At 34.9% G+C, this 19,181-nt stretch overlaps 2 protein-coding genes across 3 annotated transcripts; one reads left to right on the top strand and one right to left on the bottom strand.

The window, feature by feature from the left end:
• Positions 1-1,657: 1,657 nt before the first annotated feature.
• On the bottom strand, positions 1,658-8,807 carry LOC148789816 (glutamate receptor 2.8-like). The gene is made up of 4 exons (XM_088893781.1): positions 8,653-8,807; positions 6,500-6,855; positions 3,464-3,858; positions 1,658-2,011 (listed from the first exon to the last, which is right to left on the bottom strand). Exons 1-4 carry the CDS (start codon positions 8,805-8,807, stop codon positions 1,658-1,660), a joined length of 1,260 nt encoding a protein of 419 aa, XP_088749907.1.
• On the top strand, positions 8,358-16,873 carry LOC104590063 (fimbrin-2-like). Of its 2 annotated transcripts, XM_088892614.1 has the most exons (6): positions 8,358-8,470; positions 8,593-8,720; positions 8,842-9,015; positions 9,160-9,401; positions 9,503-9,563; positions 16,626-16,873. In XM_088892614.1, exons 3-5 carry the CDS (start codon positions 8,878-8,880, stop codon positions 9,543-9,545), a joined length of 423 nt encoding a protein of 140 aa, XP_088748740.1. In that variant the 5' UTR covers positions 8,358-8,470; positions 8,593-8,720; positions 8,842-8,877; the 3' UTR covers positions 9,546-9,563; positions 16,626-16,873. The 2 variants fall into 2 exon arrangements, with proteins under 2 accessions (XP_088748740.1, XP_010246883.2); XM_010248581.3 differs by lacking the exon at positions 16,626-16,873 and having other exon boundaries at positions 9,503-10,968.
• Positions 16,874-19,181: the final 2,308 nt, after the last annotated feature.

Raw genomic sequence — 19,181 nt, 5'->3', positions numbered from 1 at the left:
TAACTACCTTTACTTTAATTGTTATTGTTGTTAACTTATATTATCTATTTATATTTTAGAAGCATTTGCTTTTTTGCACTTACTTTTACTTATTCTAATAGTTAGTCCATATCTCAACTCTCTTGTAGTAGGTCCATTTGATAGCTACTTGTTTATGGCTGGTCCTCTCTCTCTAGTTGCAATGGCATAGACCACCAGGTGCAACTACCATTAAATATGTATTTATTTACATTTAAGCTGCTCCTTTATATTTCTATGGTTATTAATTCTATTTTCTTATTGTTTATTTTTGTGCTTAATTATTGATTGCTAACTCTTGTAACTCCTTCTACAGTTTTGTTTATTTCTTTTATTTGGCTATAGATTTCTTAGTTCAATAGCTTGATTGTTTCAAGTGTATTATCTTGAACAGGTACTGTTGAACCCAATTAACTAAGTCTCAAATTTTCTATTGCATATTATTTGTGATAAGGTTCGGATTCAATTTAAGGGGAAGAGTTTTGAGCTCGGTTATCAAGAGATAAGAATTCGAATTGAATTCATAGACAAATTAAATTTAAATCTCTATCTAATTCATGCCCTTCTTTAATTGGGTAAGGCCATCGATCTCAACACGAGTTCAAATCATCCCCCCTACAACGTCCCACAGAACATCACCACCCTGTATTGGGAACATCTCTCGATGATGACATCATCATTTCTAGTATTATCATCGGAAGATGTTCCCAATACATGGCAGAGATGTACTGTGGGACGCTGTGGGGGAAATCTTGTGGGAGGCTGATTTGATCTCTCTCAACACTAGTCTTTCCTCTCTTTCTCTCTCTCTCTCCAATACCATAAAAGTTAGAAAAGACAAAAAATAATGTCCTCTCCCGGACACCTAGTCAACTAGTTGTCATATTGGTAAACTTGGCAAAAGTTTGGATGAATGTTACTCATAATTTTGGGCCCATTCTAATTTCATGGTGGGACCTAAACTCATGCCTAGTTTCTCCCATACAAATAAAGTTGTAAACGGTAATAAATGCAATAAAATAGGAGAACTTTTAACTGATTAAGTTGACTGATATACAAAACAATATCACATTTGGTTTCAGGAACATGTAGGTTGGTTTTGATTAACCCAAATGCCAATCCGATAGTATCCGTTTGGTTGGTAGAATTAAGTTAACCCAAACCAAATCATTCCAAGTACATCTCTAACATCTTTTAGACAATCCCATATTAGGATGATGAGATTACACAATAAATAGTTCTAACTTGCTCTAGAACTTAAAGTAGACTAATTAATTTCAAGGTTGAATGTGTAGCACAAACCCAACCTTCTAAACTTCTTATGTAGTCATATGAGCAATACATAATTACTAGATCATCTTAAGAAAATAAAAGAGAAATATATCACTAATCAACCGTAGATGAATATTTAGGTTATTCAAATATGAGAACAATTCTATGGTAAACTACAAATACATATAAAAAATTCTTGCAATCAATGACAACCATAATAACAATAATAGCACAAACCCACCTTTTGTTTGATTTCCATATATATATAACAACTAAATATTTGATGTCATACAACATTCCTTTCCAAGATTCTAAGATGGTGGCAGCGACGATTAGGACAATGACATGGCCATTCTATGGAGATTTCTCAAGTATTTCTATCTTGATGTAGAATCACTTGGGGTTCTTCCTCTTGTTCATGATGTATAATCACCATGGATTGTCCATCTTGTTCATTGTCCTCAACATTACACTGTGGAAATAATATCGAGGAAATAAAGAAAAGAAAGACGGTTAAAGCAGAAGCTACTCCAGTGATTGCGTATACACCACGAAGGTTGTAAAGGCGCAATCTAGTGGATATCATATTGGCATAAGGATTCAAACATGTTTCTTGTTGGAAATACTCATTTTCAATTTTATCCCATAAGTCTTGATTTTCACTAATCATCAAAATTTGCTCAGATACCATAGATATCATAGGGGAGTCATGGGGAAATACCTGTAAAAAAGTAAGGAGAACTGAGTTTTAAATGTAAAAAAATATCAATACATTGGAAAATATATTGCACAAATACACAATCATTCGCCATGTTAACTGGTTACTCTTCAACATAGATCCTCAATAAATATAACATTAGTCTCATGCTCATTATATCATTGACAAATTATGAAGAGAAAATAATACTTCTACCTAGATTAATTATTTTAGAAAATTAAAATTAACATACATCAATAAAGACAAAAAATATATATTTTTAAAGCAATTACTCATTATCTTTTAAGAATGTATTTTTAAGAGAAAAAATAAAGTAATAATGATTCACTAAAGTTTTTATATATTTCTAGTCTTTTACATATAAAATATAGTAGAAACATGAGATGAATAACAAAGTTAAAAACAATTTTAAAATTAAAATTATGAAGATAACCAAAGGCCCATGTTAAGTTTTTTCTCATTGCATTTTGTTGTTGAACCATGAGAATCCATGAAACAATTCTACATTAAATTAATAAAAAAATAAAGAAAAACCTAATAACCCATGGAAAGTAGAAATGTTTTCTATAGACTTTTATATAAGAAGAAAATTGGTTCACCCAATGTACTAGTTGGCACATATGGCTTTGACATTAATTTGATCTAAGCTAGGGTTCATATTTAGGTTGGCTCTTAAACTTACCCAATCCATCTAATTTACATCCCTACTTCATTATAGAGTGACAAAAGGGATTAAAAGATATTAAAAGAAATTTAAAAGGAAAAGATGGGGAGGGGAGATGTTACAAACATTGGCTATTAGGAGGGGAGAGAGAGAGAGAGAGAGAGAGAGAGAGAGAAGAATGATCTTATTAGAAAGACATTAAATATAGGTTTTATGAGAGACAATGAAGACTAGGGTTTTAATTTTGCCTTGTTATATTTTTAATGATTTCATTTAAAAATAAATTTGTACATGTGAGAAAGGAGTCACATGTGAGCTCTATGGTGAAAGGACCCCTTGCCTCCCTTCTTTCCTCTTTCTATTATATATATATATATATATATATATATATATATATATATATATATATATATATAGATAGATAGATAGATAGATAGATAGATAGATAGATAGATAGATATGAATATATATGATTTTTCCAAACTACTTTAAAGTTAAAGTGCTATTACTAATTGAACCCATAAAAAGTTGTGTTGACATATGTTGTTCAATACATTTTATAGATCTCACTTCAGCTCAAGAAACCCTTTGTCCTAATATGGGGTGAATCATGTTCTGTTGTTCTACAATATTCAATACCTAGCACACACTAATTCTATACAAAATAGTTATTATTTATGCAACAACATGAATTGTTCATAGTCATACTTGCATTAATTGTATCAATTCACAAAATAAAACAAGAAAGGTATAAACTAATTTAAAAATATTAGGCATGAAAAAAAACTTACAAAGCCAAACTCTCCAGTTTGAATAGGCATTCTAGCTATCATGAACTGGTTGCAGTACTTTTTCAAAAATACGTTAATATATGGGACTTCATCGACAATTGCAGCAACACTTTTGTTTGATAAAGCAAGTGCATATTCAGTAGGTGTAGAAAGCTTCTTAAGCTTTTCAGCTGGGAATCCTTTCTCTATCCGAAGTTCACCCACAAAAGACCCTTTCTGATATCCAACATAGCTTCCATCCTTGTGCAACGTATCAAGACTTGTAACGGTTGGTTGTAGGTTATCCACCGTTAAGATGGAAGTTAGATTTGCATTATAACTTGCCACAATAATGAACAATGTTAACATCCACAAGTATATTACGAATCTAGAATAGTTGGTCTGGAGATTTCCTTCTGTAAAATAAAAAACAAATTTATAAGTATCAACTCCACAAGGCATAATGATGCCACACATTCTTTTTTTTCCCATACATAAGTACTAATAAAAAAAGGAAAATATTCACAAGATATATACAAAATATATTAGAGTGCACCTGATTTATTGGAAGATACTAAATAGGGGTGGCAAATGAATAGGTTCATTTAGGTTCGATGTAGGGTTGAAGAGAAGACAATTAATATTATTTATGTTTCATATACTACTTTTAATAATCTTTTTTACAATACAAAAAAATAATAATAATTAATTTTAGCTAAATTAATAGCCAAATCTCCAATAAATAACAACTTCCAATAAAATACACAACTATTGAAAATAAATTTGTAACGACTTATTGAAAATTTATATTGTATTTTTGTTGTAAATTTATTTTCAATAATTGTGTTTTTTCATTATAAATTTTCAATAACTATTGGAGATTAAATTATTGTTATTTATAAGAGATTTAACAATTAAATTAACTAAAATTAATTGTTTTTATTTTTGTATTGTTAAAATTCATCAAAAATAATATATAAAACATAAATAATATTAACTACATAGAAGTTAAAATATAAAAAAAAATTCTACTCTTATATGTTTTTATTGTTTAACTTTCATTCAACAAATCATGTGCATTACACGGATCCCCACTAGTTTGAATAATTAAAAAATGTAAACAAATATTTTTTGAGAAAAAAAAAACTATAGCTTTTCTATGTTGCTACGTGTCCTTAAGTGGATGGTTTACAAAGATACAAAAGTTGAGATTCAATAAAATTAAAATCAAGGAGAGAGAAAATATAGTAGAACCGGAGATCAATAGAAAGGAAAGGAAAAGGAAAGAAGTCGAAATGGATGAGAGATAAGTGAGAAAAACATAGGACGGAGAAAATACATGAGAGAGACCCACAAATGGAGGAGAGTAGAGGGGGAGATACTGTATGAGAAAAGAGAAAAAAGTCAATAATAAAAGAGGAGGAGAGAGAATTGGTGAGAAAAAGAAGTAGAGAGGGAAATTGGATTAAAAGAAAGAGAGGAAAGAACGTGAGGAGGGAGAAAGAATAATTTGTAGGATTGGGGAGAAAAAGGAGAAATACAGGAGACAGAGAATGTGAGATAGAAAAGAGAAAGTCAAGATAGAGAAAAGAGGTGAGAAAATTGAAAGAAAAAAAATCCTAAAGAATGAGAGAATAGAGATAAAATTTAGAATTTATAGGACAGAGAAAAGATGGAATTATGAGGAGAGAAAATTGTTAAAAAGTGTGTGTGTGTGAGAGAGAGAGAGCAAGAATTGAGAAGATGGTGACGTACATATAATTGGCCCAAATGAATACCCACAACCAAACCTAACACAACCCATTTTCTATGGCCCAATGGATTAATCAACCCACTCCACCAACTTATTGTTAAATGGATGTGTAGGGTTGTGTTACGGATGAATGGGTTAGAAATTGCCACCTTCAAATATATAAAAGATTTTGAAGGAGCACTAAATGAACATGTTCACATATGTTTAAAAAGAAAAGGGAACAACTATTGCTGGTTGTAGGGGAGGCTTTGGATCAAATCCTATTGTCACTAGTGGGAGGAGGTTATGCATAGGGTGATGGTGAAGTTCTATTTTAAGAAATTATTAACTTTAAATTTTAAAGACACTCATCAATTCATTTTGCACCATAAAGCTGTAATTTCATATGAAAGAAGGAAGTTGATTAAATTTAAAAAGGGTAAACTACTAAACTTTATGTCCAACAAAAGAAAAAGAGATTAAGATTGCAACTTTACCTTTAACTAATTTAATATGAAGGGAAAATTTGGAAAATAAATCAAATTTTATAAAATTGATTGGAAGGGTTTGGGATAACCATTCATACAAAAAATTGAAAACAAGACATTTTGGTCAAAAGTTACTACATGAACACTTTGGACATTTTCATACCTCTTATTGGAGGATTCTTACAGTGGGGGTTCATTTGTAACTATGTCAAAATGTTCAAGGGAGCGATTACAATTACCAAGCTTCAAGGGAAGTTTCAGCAACAGTTAGAAACTTCAGGGGACGTTCCAACAATTTACCCATTTAAAAATAAAAGAAACTAAACAAACTAACAAGTATGAATAACTTTTCATTTAATAAAAGGGAAAATATGATACAGGAAAGACATGATATCAAAAGGCTTTGACCAATCATAACCCCATGAATTTTGATGAAAACCCACCTATTTGCTTACTACTTTTGTGATACTAGTTGATTAGTTGTATGTTTTTCTAGTATCATGTCTTTCTAGCATCATAATCGATCCCTTAGGCTATGTTTGGTTTAAAGGAAAAGGTAGGGAAGAGAAAGGAAAGTTAAGGAAACCTATACAAGATTTGTGAAGGTTTCCCTGACTTTCCTTTCTTTTCCCTACTTTTTCCTTCAAACCAAACATAGCTTTAATAAAAACGTTTTACATATTATAACCAATCAATGAGAGAAGAATCATTCACAATTTAAAAAACACCCTTTAAAATGCAAAGTAGCTTTCATAGAACTCAACACTTGGAAAATCCATAAAAATACCTTTACTTACTTTGTGAAAAAACTAGTAGGGAGAAAGAAAAGTAAAGAACTTTTCCCATCTGTTGAAAATATGAGCCCTGTAAACTCAGGATTTTGTTGATGCTCAAATATCCATACTAATACTCCTTTCAAGATGAAGAATGCAAAGGTGGTAAACCATAGTTGTGGTGTAAATGGTTTCAAGAACCACCATAATCCAACTGTAAGGTTTTCGTGCTCTACTGGTACAACCATGCGAACTCCAAAACCAGTATATGGTTGAGTGAACCCCACAAATTTTGATCTATTCGATGTAATTGTTATGTCTCCTACTGCAGCATTGAAAACCTGTTCTCTTGTTCCCACAAATAAAAGAACCAGAAGTAATGAATTATCAATGTTTGATGTTGTTAAAACATTAACAAATCTAACAAAGCAACACAATGGAAGTCATCACTTTCAACAATTTTGTCCTAAAAAATCTTATTTAAATATGTACGTAAGAAGATGGGCTAATGCCTTGATAATCATTTAACTCCTACCTGGTTGAAGGATATGTGCCCTATCAAATGCATTTTAAAGGTTAATTTTAGGATTTAGGGTCCATTCTTCTTTTAGATTTTGAGAAGGCGAAAATTGGTCAATGGGAATTTGGTTCCATTGACCAAGAAACCCATGTTCTTTTTTTAGATTTCTATGGGGTTCATGGAAATTTTATTTTTCCTAGGTATCACAATCAATGGCGCCAATGTGTGTGGTGAGTGGCCAGTGGGATGCTCGAGTTGGGGATAGGCCTGTAAATGGATCGAATTTGAACCGAATCAGGCTAGATTCGAATTGGAACCCGATTATGAAAAACAACATTCGAATTCGATTCGATATCCGACGGATATCGATTGCTTAAATTCAGATTCGAATTTGATTATTAAGTCAAATATTCAATTCGATTTGAATCCGACCGGTATGAGGCCTAGAATCTTAAATGATTGAATTTGCAAAGAAAACATGTGATTATCTTGAGAAAAGCGGTAGGAGATTGACAGTGGTAGTCGTGGGTTCCCAGTGGTGTGAATGCAATGGTAGTGAGTAGTGTTGGCTGGTGATGCTGGACTGTTGCAACACAATAGCTGGTGATGTTATATGGTTGAGGGCCTTGAGGCGTTGAGCTTGAGCTTGAGCATTGGCGAAGGAGATGGTAGTGGCTGGTGACCAATGCTCGACTGCTCATAGCTTCTAAAGATTGGAAATTAAAAAGAAAGAGGGAGAGGAAGAGAAGGGAAGTGTGAATAGAAAAGACGGAGGGATAGAGAGGAAGAGAAGAGGTGGAAGAAGAAATTGAAAACGGGAGATGAAACTGGTTTGGATCTCTAGTTTATATAAAAATAAAATAAAATAAAAGAAATGGAAGAGAAAAGGACGACTGGACGAGAGAGAGAGAGGAGGGGAGGGGTTATCAAGAATGACAGCATGCACAGGTGATACAATTCCACTGTTAATTTTCAAATTCGATAAATTAATCGGTAAAATGTATAAATTTGAATTCGACCGTTCCATTCGAATTCCAATTGAATAAAAAAATCGAATACCGTTTACACCCCTACTTGGGGCTCAAAGGAGATGATGACAAGAGATAGGAGGGGAAAATACGAATGACCTTAAAACTTTTGAGAGAAGCCCTGTTTATGGGTTTTGTCTTTTTGCGGGGGGTTGAATCGGGTTTGTTCAGCTGAACACCCTGTTTTTTCGAAATGCCGATGTGGTCGCTTGGCGGGTTCACGTATCCAGTAAACTCATGGATGCACAGAACGTGGATTTTCACAATCCGGGCTTCGGGCCTAACTTTATACTATCTCGGTCTCGGACTTTCAGCCGGACCCATTAGAATTTTGATAAAAAACGAGCCCGAGCCCGGCCCATGATCAGGTTTCGGACGTTCTGAAAATTCCCTCTCCCCCTCCATTCTCTAATTCTCTAAGGACGTGGTAATTCTCGAAGGCCACCAGAACTCGATGACTTTCTGTTAGAATTTTAAATATACCGTTGTAAGAAACGTGATAGTTATTCTGAAATCTTTGATACGATTTACCCTGTCTTTTAAATTGATTTTGTAACGGTCTAAATCCTTGCCAATTGACCAATATAAGAGTTGGTGTTTTCCATTCAGAGAAGAGCTTCTAGAAAAGAGAAAACAGAGATCAAAACCACTTGATTTCCTCAGACTTACCTGCGAATGGTGATCCATGGCTCCAGAGCCAGTTCATTCAGGTGGAGCTTCACAGCTTGAATTCCTATGTGAGTAATCCTCAAAACCCTAAAACCCAAGTAGTTTTCTTGTTTGTGGGTTACTTCGATGTTTTGTCTGTTTTCTTGATCTTGCATTTGAACCTGCAACGTTGGCGACTGGTTTCTGCAGTTCCTCTCAGTGAGGAGGGAGCTCGGGCGAGTGACAATGGGACACTTGCCTTCCAGGACGTCGAAGCTGAAAACCGTTGGAGAGTCTTTGACTGAGGAAGAGAGGGCTGCGCGTTTGCTCGAATCGTATCGGGACATGGACGAGGAGGTAGAGGATTGTGAAGTCTTCCTTCGGGTGAGTACTATTATAGGATCTGCAGCTTGAATGCGTAATCGTTGAATTTGAATTCATTTTTTTATGCAGTTTATGGTTTTGGGTTGAGAAATTGGAACTGGGATTAAGGATTTTAAGTAGAGTGAGCAAATCATATCGTTTCAGGTCTATTTGAAACTGCAATCGCATGTTAATGCTAGAATTGGTAGCGGAGCAAAGATTTCAACTGCATTTCTGAAGGCTGCTACGATGACATTGCCTCACACCATCAGTGGATCTGAGAAAACGTCCTATGTTGCTCATATAAACAACTACCTAGCAGAAGATCAGTTCTTGATGAGATACCTTCCTATAGATCCTTCCACTAATGATCTCTTCGAGATTGTAAAAGATTGCGTTCTTCTATGGTGATTTTCCTGTTAAGCCCTTTGCTTTAATTTGAATTTGGAGATGGTTTTCTTTCTTGGTTTTGGGGCTTTGTAATCTGAAGGCATATTCTTTGATGCAGTAAACTTATCAATGTGGCAGTCCCTGGGACCACTGATGAATGAGCAATCAATACAAAGAAGGTGCTGAACCCTTGGGAAAGGAATGAAAATCTTACACTATGCCTCAATTCTGCTAAGGCTATTGGGTGTACAGTAGTCAATATTGGCACGCAGGACTTCAAGAATATTTTGGTCCTGTCACTAGTTTTTTGATATTTCTCTGAATATTCTGTTCCATGCCAATGCACAAAGAAGTAAAATCTATTAACCTAATATTCTATTAGGTTCTTTTCATATGAACCCTGAAGATTATCTAAAAAGTGCATGATAGAAAGCCTGTAAACTTCAAACAAGATTGGAGTTTGATATCTATGTTTATTTCATTATTCTGCCCTTGCTTGTACAATAGCCGATACCATATGCTTGGTAAGTACAATGTTAAGTTACATGTTTGGTGCTGTTGCAATGCATATTCTTTTTTCTTTATTTGGTCCTTCTGACGACTTTGGTTGGATTTTTGTTATTTTTTTACTCTATAATTACGTTGGCATATTGTAATCTATAAACAAATTTATATCTGAGATGGATTTTTGTTGCATCATGTTGATTTTGATTAAATTTATTTTTTTCCCTCTACTAAGTTACGGAAGTTAGTAGGGTGCTCCTAAGTGCTAGCAGTTTCTGGTCAGTATGAATATTAATATTCTCTGTGTTTTTTATTTTCACTGTCATCTAGTGCTTGGGTTGATATCTCAAATCATTAAGGTATGCTCTGGTTGTCATCTATAAATCACTATTATATGAATGAAGTTTGAGCTTTGTTTAGACTTTAGAGTGTTAAGTCTTGATTCTGGACTGTAATTGTTTGAAAGCCATTTTTCTATTTTGAGCACATGATGCTGATACAAACTGAAAATTATATAAGTAATATTTTCTGTAATTGAAACAATTACTTTGATGTTTTAACCTTAGATACAACTATGAGCGGACCTCAATTTGAAGAAAACACCTTAGTTGATGGAGTTAGTTGATGATAGTAAGCATAGTTTTGAAGGCGCCAAGGCGACAAGGGGGCGCCTTGTCGCCTAGGCGATGGATTTTTTTCAAGAAAAAATATGTATCCTAGGGTAGTTCCCTAGGTTCCATAATCATATTTCCTTAATAATTATCCATAATTTTCATGAGAAAAGTATAAACTTCATGTTAAAGTATAGAAAATCAACATATTCATGAGAAAATAAGAACATAAATTTCAAAAAATATAAGAACATTCCTATTTCTGTTATAGGAAAAGAAGAAAAGGTGAAAGAAGAAAATTGGTATATAGTATAGACACACAAAATTAGTAAAGAAAAAGGAGTAAATGTGTTGATTAGACAACATTTTAAGTTCTTCCTTACTTATTGGTTCAGGTTTTGAAGTCTTTCGGGGTTCAGTACAGCATTTAGCAACGTTTGTGTTGATTAAACCCTATCAAATAAGAAAATCATGAAAAGAAATTAGTATATAAACACACCAAATGAATATTTTAGTTTAAAAATGTCGATTTTAAAATTATAACCTCAAAAATTAAGGGTGTGTTTGGTTCGCGGACAGGACCGGAAATGGAATAGGAATCACCTATTCCGGGCATCTGTTTGGTTCAGTTAGGAATCGGAATCGGATTCCGACTCCTGCTGTTTGGTTCAACTAGAAGCTGGAATCGGAATCAGCCAAAATTTCCAATTCTACCCCTGTTAAAAGAACCTCAAAGATTACTAGTACATCTTTAAGCGTAATGCTGGCTTATCATTTGCTTGTTGGGAAACTTTTGCAGATATAAACTTTTCCATCTCTAGTGCTTCATCTGGACTTTTGCAGATATAACATAAAAAATAATCTCGTGGCACAGTTGGTTGGTCAGCCTCATTTTGATCATGAGATCATCATATTCCCAAAATCTAGGTTATTCGCCATCCAACTTTAAGGATCCAGCTCTGGCTAAATGGGTTTGCAACCACATTGCAATAAAGATATATGTCAGTCCAGGCAACCAAAATAAAAAAAAATAAAAGATAAAAAAGCAAAAGCATACGGTAGAAGAAGACCTAACATTCAATAATTGTTTCAGCCTCATAAACATTATATTGTGGCTTCAGCTGAATAAAGTCATTCATCACAGCTTCTATCTGATTAAAAAAGATAACATGTCAAAAGAAAAGCTATATGTGTTTTGCAGGATTAAGTACCACTCCTAAACCACAGATTAAAACTTTGGTGGTTATCTTTGAAAACTGTCTTAGCAAAGTCATAAATGATGTACAAAGTTCAGACCAACTCCACAATTTTCACTTATTATGTGCTAGGTGCTTGAAGTTCTACTCTTTTATTCGCTTACAAGTGTTATCGAAATGTAACTAATTCAATGTACTATGCTTGAAATATATAATTATTTGCTTTCTGTGGATGAGCTGGAAATTAGATGTCTTTTAAACCGGATTCAGAGTCCTTGTTCTCTAAAAGAGGTTTATTTCCAATGGGGTTTGTCAGAACAAACTCTCTGCCAGAACAAACTGGCAGAACAATCCAAATTAGAGCTAGTGATGCTACAGTAGGAAAGTAACTACAAGGATTGCCAAACTAAATTCCATCAAGATGATTATTATGTCTTGGAAACTTTGTTTTATTCCCTAAAATTCACAGCCAATTTCTCATCATTCATATAGTCTTAGCAATAGAATACAAATAAACAAGAAAATAATTTCTTCTGTTTTTATTGGTAACAAGATGAAAGAGATTTTATTTAAAATTAAAGATGGCAACACTTCTCAAAAGTCTATGGTAGAAAAAGAGATTTTATTAAGAAAAGAAACGAAATGTAGGCAAAAGGAAAACGTTTCAAACTAGATTTATTTTTTGGACCAATATATTTCAAACTAGAATTTGCTTTCTATGTATCATGTGACTTGAAACTAAATCTCTTTGTATCAGTAAAAGGAATGCATTGATCAGGAAGAAAATGAGAAGGTTGACACCAGTGCATTCTATTAGCTTTGAAATTGGAAATGTATAAATTGGGAAAGGCTTGGAGGAGTTTCAGACCAGGTAATTCATTGACACATCTTTGCTTCAGCCTGACCAAAGCTAACCTGAACAAGGAGAGTTCAGTGTAAATTGTTAGCAATATAATCATTTTCTAAACACAGACAATTCACATAAGCTTTTCTTAATATATAAGTAATAAAAAATTTGAGAGTACAAATTGGGAAAGCCCTGCCTTGCCTTTCCACCCATTTGGAAATGGAGTCTTTGGAAGCCCATTCTTGGAGAAAAATTCACTCTCCTATTATAACACAAATATTGAAAGCAACTTCAGTCCATTTGTCCACTTCTTGTCTCAGAAAATAAAAGTTTTAACTAAAACCTAATCAATAGAAGAAACTTCTGAAACTCTTTATATATATATTTTCTTTCTAACTGCCTAAGAACCCTTTTCTTTATCTCGTTTGTATGTTCATAATCACTTTAACCTACCTTTGACTTTCTCAACAGCTTGAAAACTTAATATGGTAGTGTACTATCTCAATGTGGATATGGGATATCTGAAACAAGTGGTTGTTGATTCATTGAAACTTGAAATCCCATTTAGTTATATCTGGCAGTTAGAAGTAAAAGATGCTTTACAACTCAATTTTATTTCATCCCACTTGGTGCTTGAATCCCAAAAACCAGAAACCAGGCTGAATGTTTCATTGAGTTAATTGAAATCACTTTGTAGTAATCACTTTCCAGTTTCCATACTTTGAAGTCTGGAATGGACCTTCTTTTCTGATCAGTAATTCGAAGGCCCTCTTCCTCCTCTCTGCACAAATATAACAAAAGCAAGTGTGCAATTAGTGAGCATATTCAATTGCAGCTTGTTTAAATCTCAACATTAGGACAGCTCTTTGTAGTAACAACATCAAATGCATCAAAGTTTAGTTTATGCTAATAAGTCATTTGCTCTAATTAACTTTAAAAATCCTGAAATCATTGCTGTCCAAAACCGGTCTTTGGAAGATTTAAATAGCTGGTAAATTCTTGGGATCTCCATAAAAGGCAAAGTGATATATTGTCTTCTATAATGAAAGTATTCATTTGGCAAGAGAGAAAAGCAAAGAGTTTTTAATAATAAGAAGATGCAAAGGGATGAAGTACTTAGGAATATCCTCCAGTATCAGTGGTAGAGGTTTCATTGAAGCAGGTAAGGGATGATAGCACATGCAATCAAGGGATCGGATGTCTTGATGTGGAGGGCAGTGCTGTTCTTCAAAGGAACAACAATGTTTTCCAGTTGAGGAAGTGTTAATTGGAAGAATTGGTGCCAATTTGGGAATGAATCCTAGAGGATTAAGTAAATCTTATTTGGTGCATGTTACTAAGGTTTTGTTGTGGTTAAAAGAGGGACTTGCTGGGACTGGACCCAGTAATAAATATAAGAGAGTTTTTTCAAGGAAGGTTGGTTCTAGAGCTACGAATCATAAGGTTCTTATTGATATTAACTCCAGTGATCAAATTAACATTGATGACAGTTCTGAAGTTGGGGAGTTGAAGAAGATTGGAGTCCTTGAGGTGAAAGGAAAGGAGTATGTGGGCAAAGCTTTGATAAATAATGGAGTTTTGAACTTAGATAGTGGGAAAAGGAAGAGTGGAGTGGACTTAAGGAAACTAGTGGAGAGGGATATTGAAAGAGTTTGAGAGTGGTGAGGCTTTTTCTAGAAGGGCTTCTGAAAGAGTTTTGAGAAAAAGAAAAGGCGAAGCTAAAGAGTAACGCTCAAGAAGAAGGTGGAGAGGCATGGAATGAGGGAGAGGGTCAGGATTTCAGACGTGAAGGACTAAGTGCGATGGGAGAAGTTGTGGAAGTTTGATACCCTGGTTTTTAGAGGAGGCAGATGCTGTTGTTTGAAGTGTTCAAGAGGGTTGGTTGGAGACTTGGAGATTTTCTCATCTGGATTAGGGCTAGTGTTGCTTTGTTTAGTTCTTGGAAGATGGTTTTAGTTTGGTTTTCTGATGTTGGCCCTGGATTTGTGCTGGATTTAGCTAAGGCACCTACAACAAGAAGGCTGTAAACATTTTTGTATAGGTGGTTTATAAGGGGTAGTTTTATTAAGAGTGAAGGACTAAAAAAGTAGGGCTTCTGATGGAGGATATTTAGATGATGAGTTCTGTAGTGTTTCATTTGATAGAAAGCATAAAATTTGAAGGGAAATTAAATACTTGATTTAAGGTGACATTCAGTGTAGGCATAAGGCTATATTTTTTTTTAGAAAAGGGTAAATTTCATGTCAAAAGAAGGGGGAAAAGGATGCATATGAGGAGAACCGGAGATGTACATCAACGCCAAATATGACCAATGGCCAAAAACAAAAAGACCATCCTAGAATTTACGAAGGCTTTGAGGAGTCACTATGCAAAGAATCCCTTCCTTCCCCTGACTTGGCCAAACCATCAGCTTACACAATTCAACGCTCTGGAATCCATCTAAAATGAGAGATCAAGTTAAACTTGGTTTTCAAAATCTCGTTAAAAATGGAGCTGAATCTCCAAAGAACCCTCATTGTTTTTTATTCAACTGGTTACATTCATGGAGTCACCTTCCACCACCATATTAGAGATGTAAAGAGCCAACTCAGATCTGAAGCCCACCAACAAGACACTTATTTCTGCTTGAGCAGGATTTGCTACACCAATAGGCCCACTAAATGCCCAGATCAAGTCCCGATTAGTCTTGATAATTTGACCCCCAATACTAGCTTGATCCTTGTGGTTCAATGCCTAGATAAGTTAACTTGTAATGGTAGTAACAACAGATTATGAGAAAAACGAGTTCACATCTGTGCCCCACAATGCCCCACAACACATCCCCACCTTGTATTGGGAACATCTCCTGATAAAAAGTACAGGAGATTGTTATCAGGAGATGTTCCCAATACAAGGTGGGGATGTGCTGTGGGGCATTGTGGGGCCCCCTTGTGGGGTGTAGATGTGAACTCGAGAAAAGCATCAGATTGGCAAGATATAGTGTTCTAGAGTTTTTCTTGGGTTTCTCCAAGAATCATTCTTAGAAATCTCTGAACCATTCCTAGATGATGTTGCATCACAAAATTTAAGAATAAGCGAGAGCTTTAAAAACTTGATTCATTTATTCTAAAATGTAAGCCAACAAAACAATTTAGGGGGCGTTCTTTTTTTGGATTTTGAGAGGGGGGAAGTTGGTCAATGGGATTTTGGTTCCCATTGACCAAGAAATCCATGTTATTTTTTCAGATTTATGTAGGGACCAGGGAAACTTTATTTTCCTGGGTATCAGTAAGTGATACCCATCTCCCAGGTAAACCTCATTTACCTGGAAAATAAAGGAACATGGCTAAATGCACTTACCCGGGTAAGTGCATTCACCCAGGTGTGTAACTTACCGAAAAGTGAACGGGACCATATAGGCAAGTGCCCAATGGAACAAAATATCATCTGTTGGAACATATGGAAAGAAATAAATAAAAGAATCTTTGACAATAAGGAACAGAAGCTAGATAAATTAGTGGCAGCTGTGGGTAAATCTGTTGCAGATTGGGTCTTAATTTTGCTAGAGTTCTCTCAGCTTTAGAGAGAAGATTTGGGGGAAGTTTATGGGAGGTGGAGGGGATTTGAAATTGTAATCTGGAAAATTAAATTTGTAATGTTTGTGTAAAGTTTTTTGGTTGTCTAGGTGCTATCTTATCACTTATCCAGATTGTACTCTCTTTTATTTTAATGAAATTTTCTTTTTTTTTTTTTTTTACTTTTCATGCAAAAAAGAAAATGTAGCCAACAACAGCAAACAACCTTGCATATTTTTTTTTCCCTTGATAGAAAGACCAGAATGATAAAAAAATGGGTATGCAATGGTTTAGTTCCAGGTAGTTTTCTCTTTGTATTTTGGGAATCCCATGTTTTACAACTGGAAGCAAGGCTATTCTGATTTTTTTATTCTCTCCAGATATGTGATAAATAACTATATGTTGATAATATTTGCAAACTGAATGTTAACAGTACATAATTTGTATGATGCTTTTGAATTTGTTAAAATAATTGCTAATTTGGCATGTTTGGTTGATCTATTATAATTCTAATTTTGGCTGAAAATAGGAAACTATTTCACATCTTCCTCAAGCAATTCCTACTTCTATACAAGAATTGGGTGCCTACATGTTCTCTCCAGTTGCCTGACATTGCTCTATCTACCTCCGGGGAGTGTTCATCAAGTTTTGATGATGTAATTGTTGGCTGCTCTGCTGGACATCCTACTGAAATAATTCTTATTCTAGCACAAGAGATAGCACAGTTAACTGCCCTTGTTGGCGAAGGTAAGTTTGGCATATTTTACATTGAAGTGGCATGAAATAATTCTTATTCTAGCTTAGGAGATAGGTCAATTATGATATTTGCTTCTTATGTGTAGAGAGTTTTTATAATATCTTTTTAGAATGGCATATTTTAAATATTTTAGAAGTGTAATTGCTATGAAATATACTCTATAAGTGTCCATGCGATTTCTGGTGTTCTATTGGGTAAAATGTACTATCTGATTAGGTACACAATGCATGCACATATATCTAGGTAGCGCAGCTTATATTAATTGCTCTTGTTCCCTAGATCTCTGTGTTCTTCTTTCCTAGCAAATATTACTAGGAAACATCTCTAAATTTAGTGCTCAGACGTGCAAAGACAACTTTGGAGCCATGCAATATCCACAGATGAGTCCCTTGTACTATACAAGTAAGTAATCAACTAGGAAAGGAGATACCCCATAAAAGTTGATTCCTTGAGGTTACTCTTCTTACAATGCTGTTAATTGGTGAGTTAGTGGATCGAGGAACCTAGTGGAAAGAGGGATCCACTTTGGATGCCAACGATCGAAGGCCACCAAGCTATGGTTAGTAGTGACTTTAGAGATCGAAATATGGTCTTAATTCTTAAATGTAGAGAAAGGAGACTGGAAGAAGGCTGCGATTCTGACATCAACCACAAAAGTAACAGATTGGGGAAGGGTCATGAAGGTGGTCACTGAGAATTTCAAATTGAAAGGTACTGTGGGAGTTAAACCCTTCGATGATTCTAAGGCAGATAAGGGTGGAGAAATGGTATGTGTTGTGCAACCAAAGGTTTATCACTGAAAGAGCTCTAGAGATTCATAGGTCTTTCGTTCAAGTACTGGGAGGAAGAAATCTTGTAAAACTTAATTCAATCCTTGGGTGGAGTTTTGCTCTACCTAGAGTGACATCTGATCATTGTCCTTTAAGCCTCTACCAAGAAAATCTTATTGGAGGCCCACACCTTTTAGATTTGAAAATATGTGGCTAGAAGTTCCAAATTCTTTGCAAAAGTTCAAAGAATGGTGGTCAGAAGGTGGGATTAGGGCTAGAAATAAAGTGGTGAGGTTCTCCAAGAAACTAAAAAGATTGAAGGGGAAAGGTCAAGGAGTGGAACAAAGAGGAATTTGGAAAACTTGAGGACATAAAGGAGGAACTAGCCAGGAAAATAGAGGAAGTGAACCAAAAGGAGGCCCCGGAAAGAGTGTGGGTTGGAGGATAGAGTAGAAAGATGGAACTTAAAGTGCAATTGGAAGAGATCCTAAGAAAAGAAGAGATTTCTTGGAGGCAAAAATCTAGATGTAAATGGCTTCTGGAGGGGGATGGAAATAACAGATTTTCCACTCCCTATCAAATGGCAGGAGACGGAAAAATCAAATTTCCAGTATAGAGGTGGAGGGAAGAGTAGTAAATTGCAAAAGAGGAAATTGAAAGATGCTTTGTGGATCATTTTAAGTCAATCCTAGCATCCTCTGATGAAAACATTGCAGAATTGGGAGACTTATAGTGGGACAGAGTGCCAAAGTCCGAAGTTGTCCTCCTAGAAAAGAGCCTTCACTGTTGAAGAGATACATGAAGCAATATTCTCGATGGATAGGTTTAAAGCTCCGGGGCCGGATGGATTTTCAAATAATTTCTATCAGGATTGTTGGAAATTTGGAAAGATGAATTAATGGATGTATTTGTAGAGTTCTATCAAGAAGGGAAATTATTGCCTGGAGCAAATGCAACCTTTTAGTGCCAAAAAAGGAGGCCAAAACCCCTAAGGATTACAGACCGATAAGTCTAGTGGGTAGCTTGTATAAAATCATTTCTAAAATCCTGGCTGGTAGGTTGAAGACTGTATTGCCCTATTTTATCTCTCAGAACCAAGGAGCTTTTGTAGAAGGGAGACAAATTGTGGATCAAATCCTAGTGGCAAATGAGTGTGTGGCAGCTAAGAGAAAACAAGGTGGCAAAGCTTTGATTTGTAAATTGGACCTAGAAAAAGCTTATGATATGGTGAATTGGTCCATCCTATTGAACTTAATGGAAAATATGGAGGATGTGGATTAAAGAATGTATTAGCTCAGCACACTTTTCTATTCTGATGAATGGGGTAGCAAAGGATTTCTTCTAGGCCAAAAGAGGACTAAGACAAGGTGATCCCTTATCTCCATTCTTATTCACCTTTGTGGCAGAGGTTTTGAGTAGACAAATCATCAAGGCTGATCAAGAAAATCAGTTTAAAGGTTGGAGGATGGGTAGATCAGAAGTGGTGGTGGTGTCTCATTTGCAATTTTCTAATGACATAATCATTTTCTGTGAAAGTTGTGATGAATCTAGTTTAAGG

Source organism: Nelumbo nucifera, chromosome 8 (genome assembly GCF_055504915.1).
Source record: "Nelumbo nucifera cultivar China Antique chromosome 8, China Antique-T2T, whole genome shotgun sequence".
Taxonomy (NCBI): Eukaryota; Viridiplantae; Streptophyta; class Magnoliopsida; order Proteales; family Nelumbonaceae; genus Nelumbo; species Nelumbo nucifera.
Note: the sequence above shows the minus strand (reverse complement) of the source record. Positions and strands in the feature narration are given on the sequence as shown.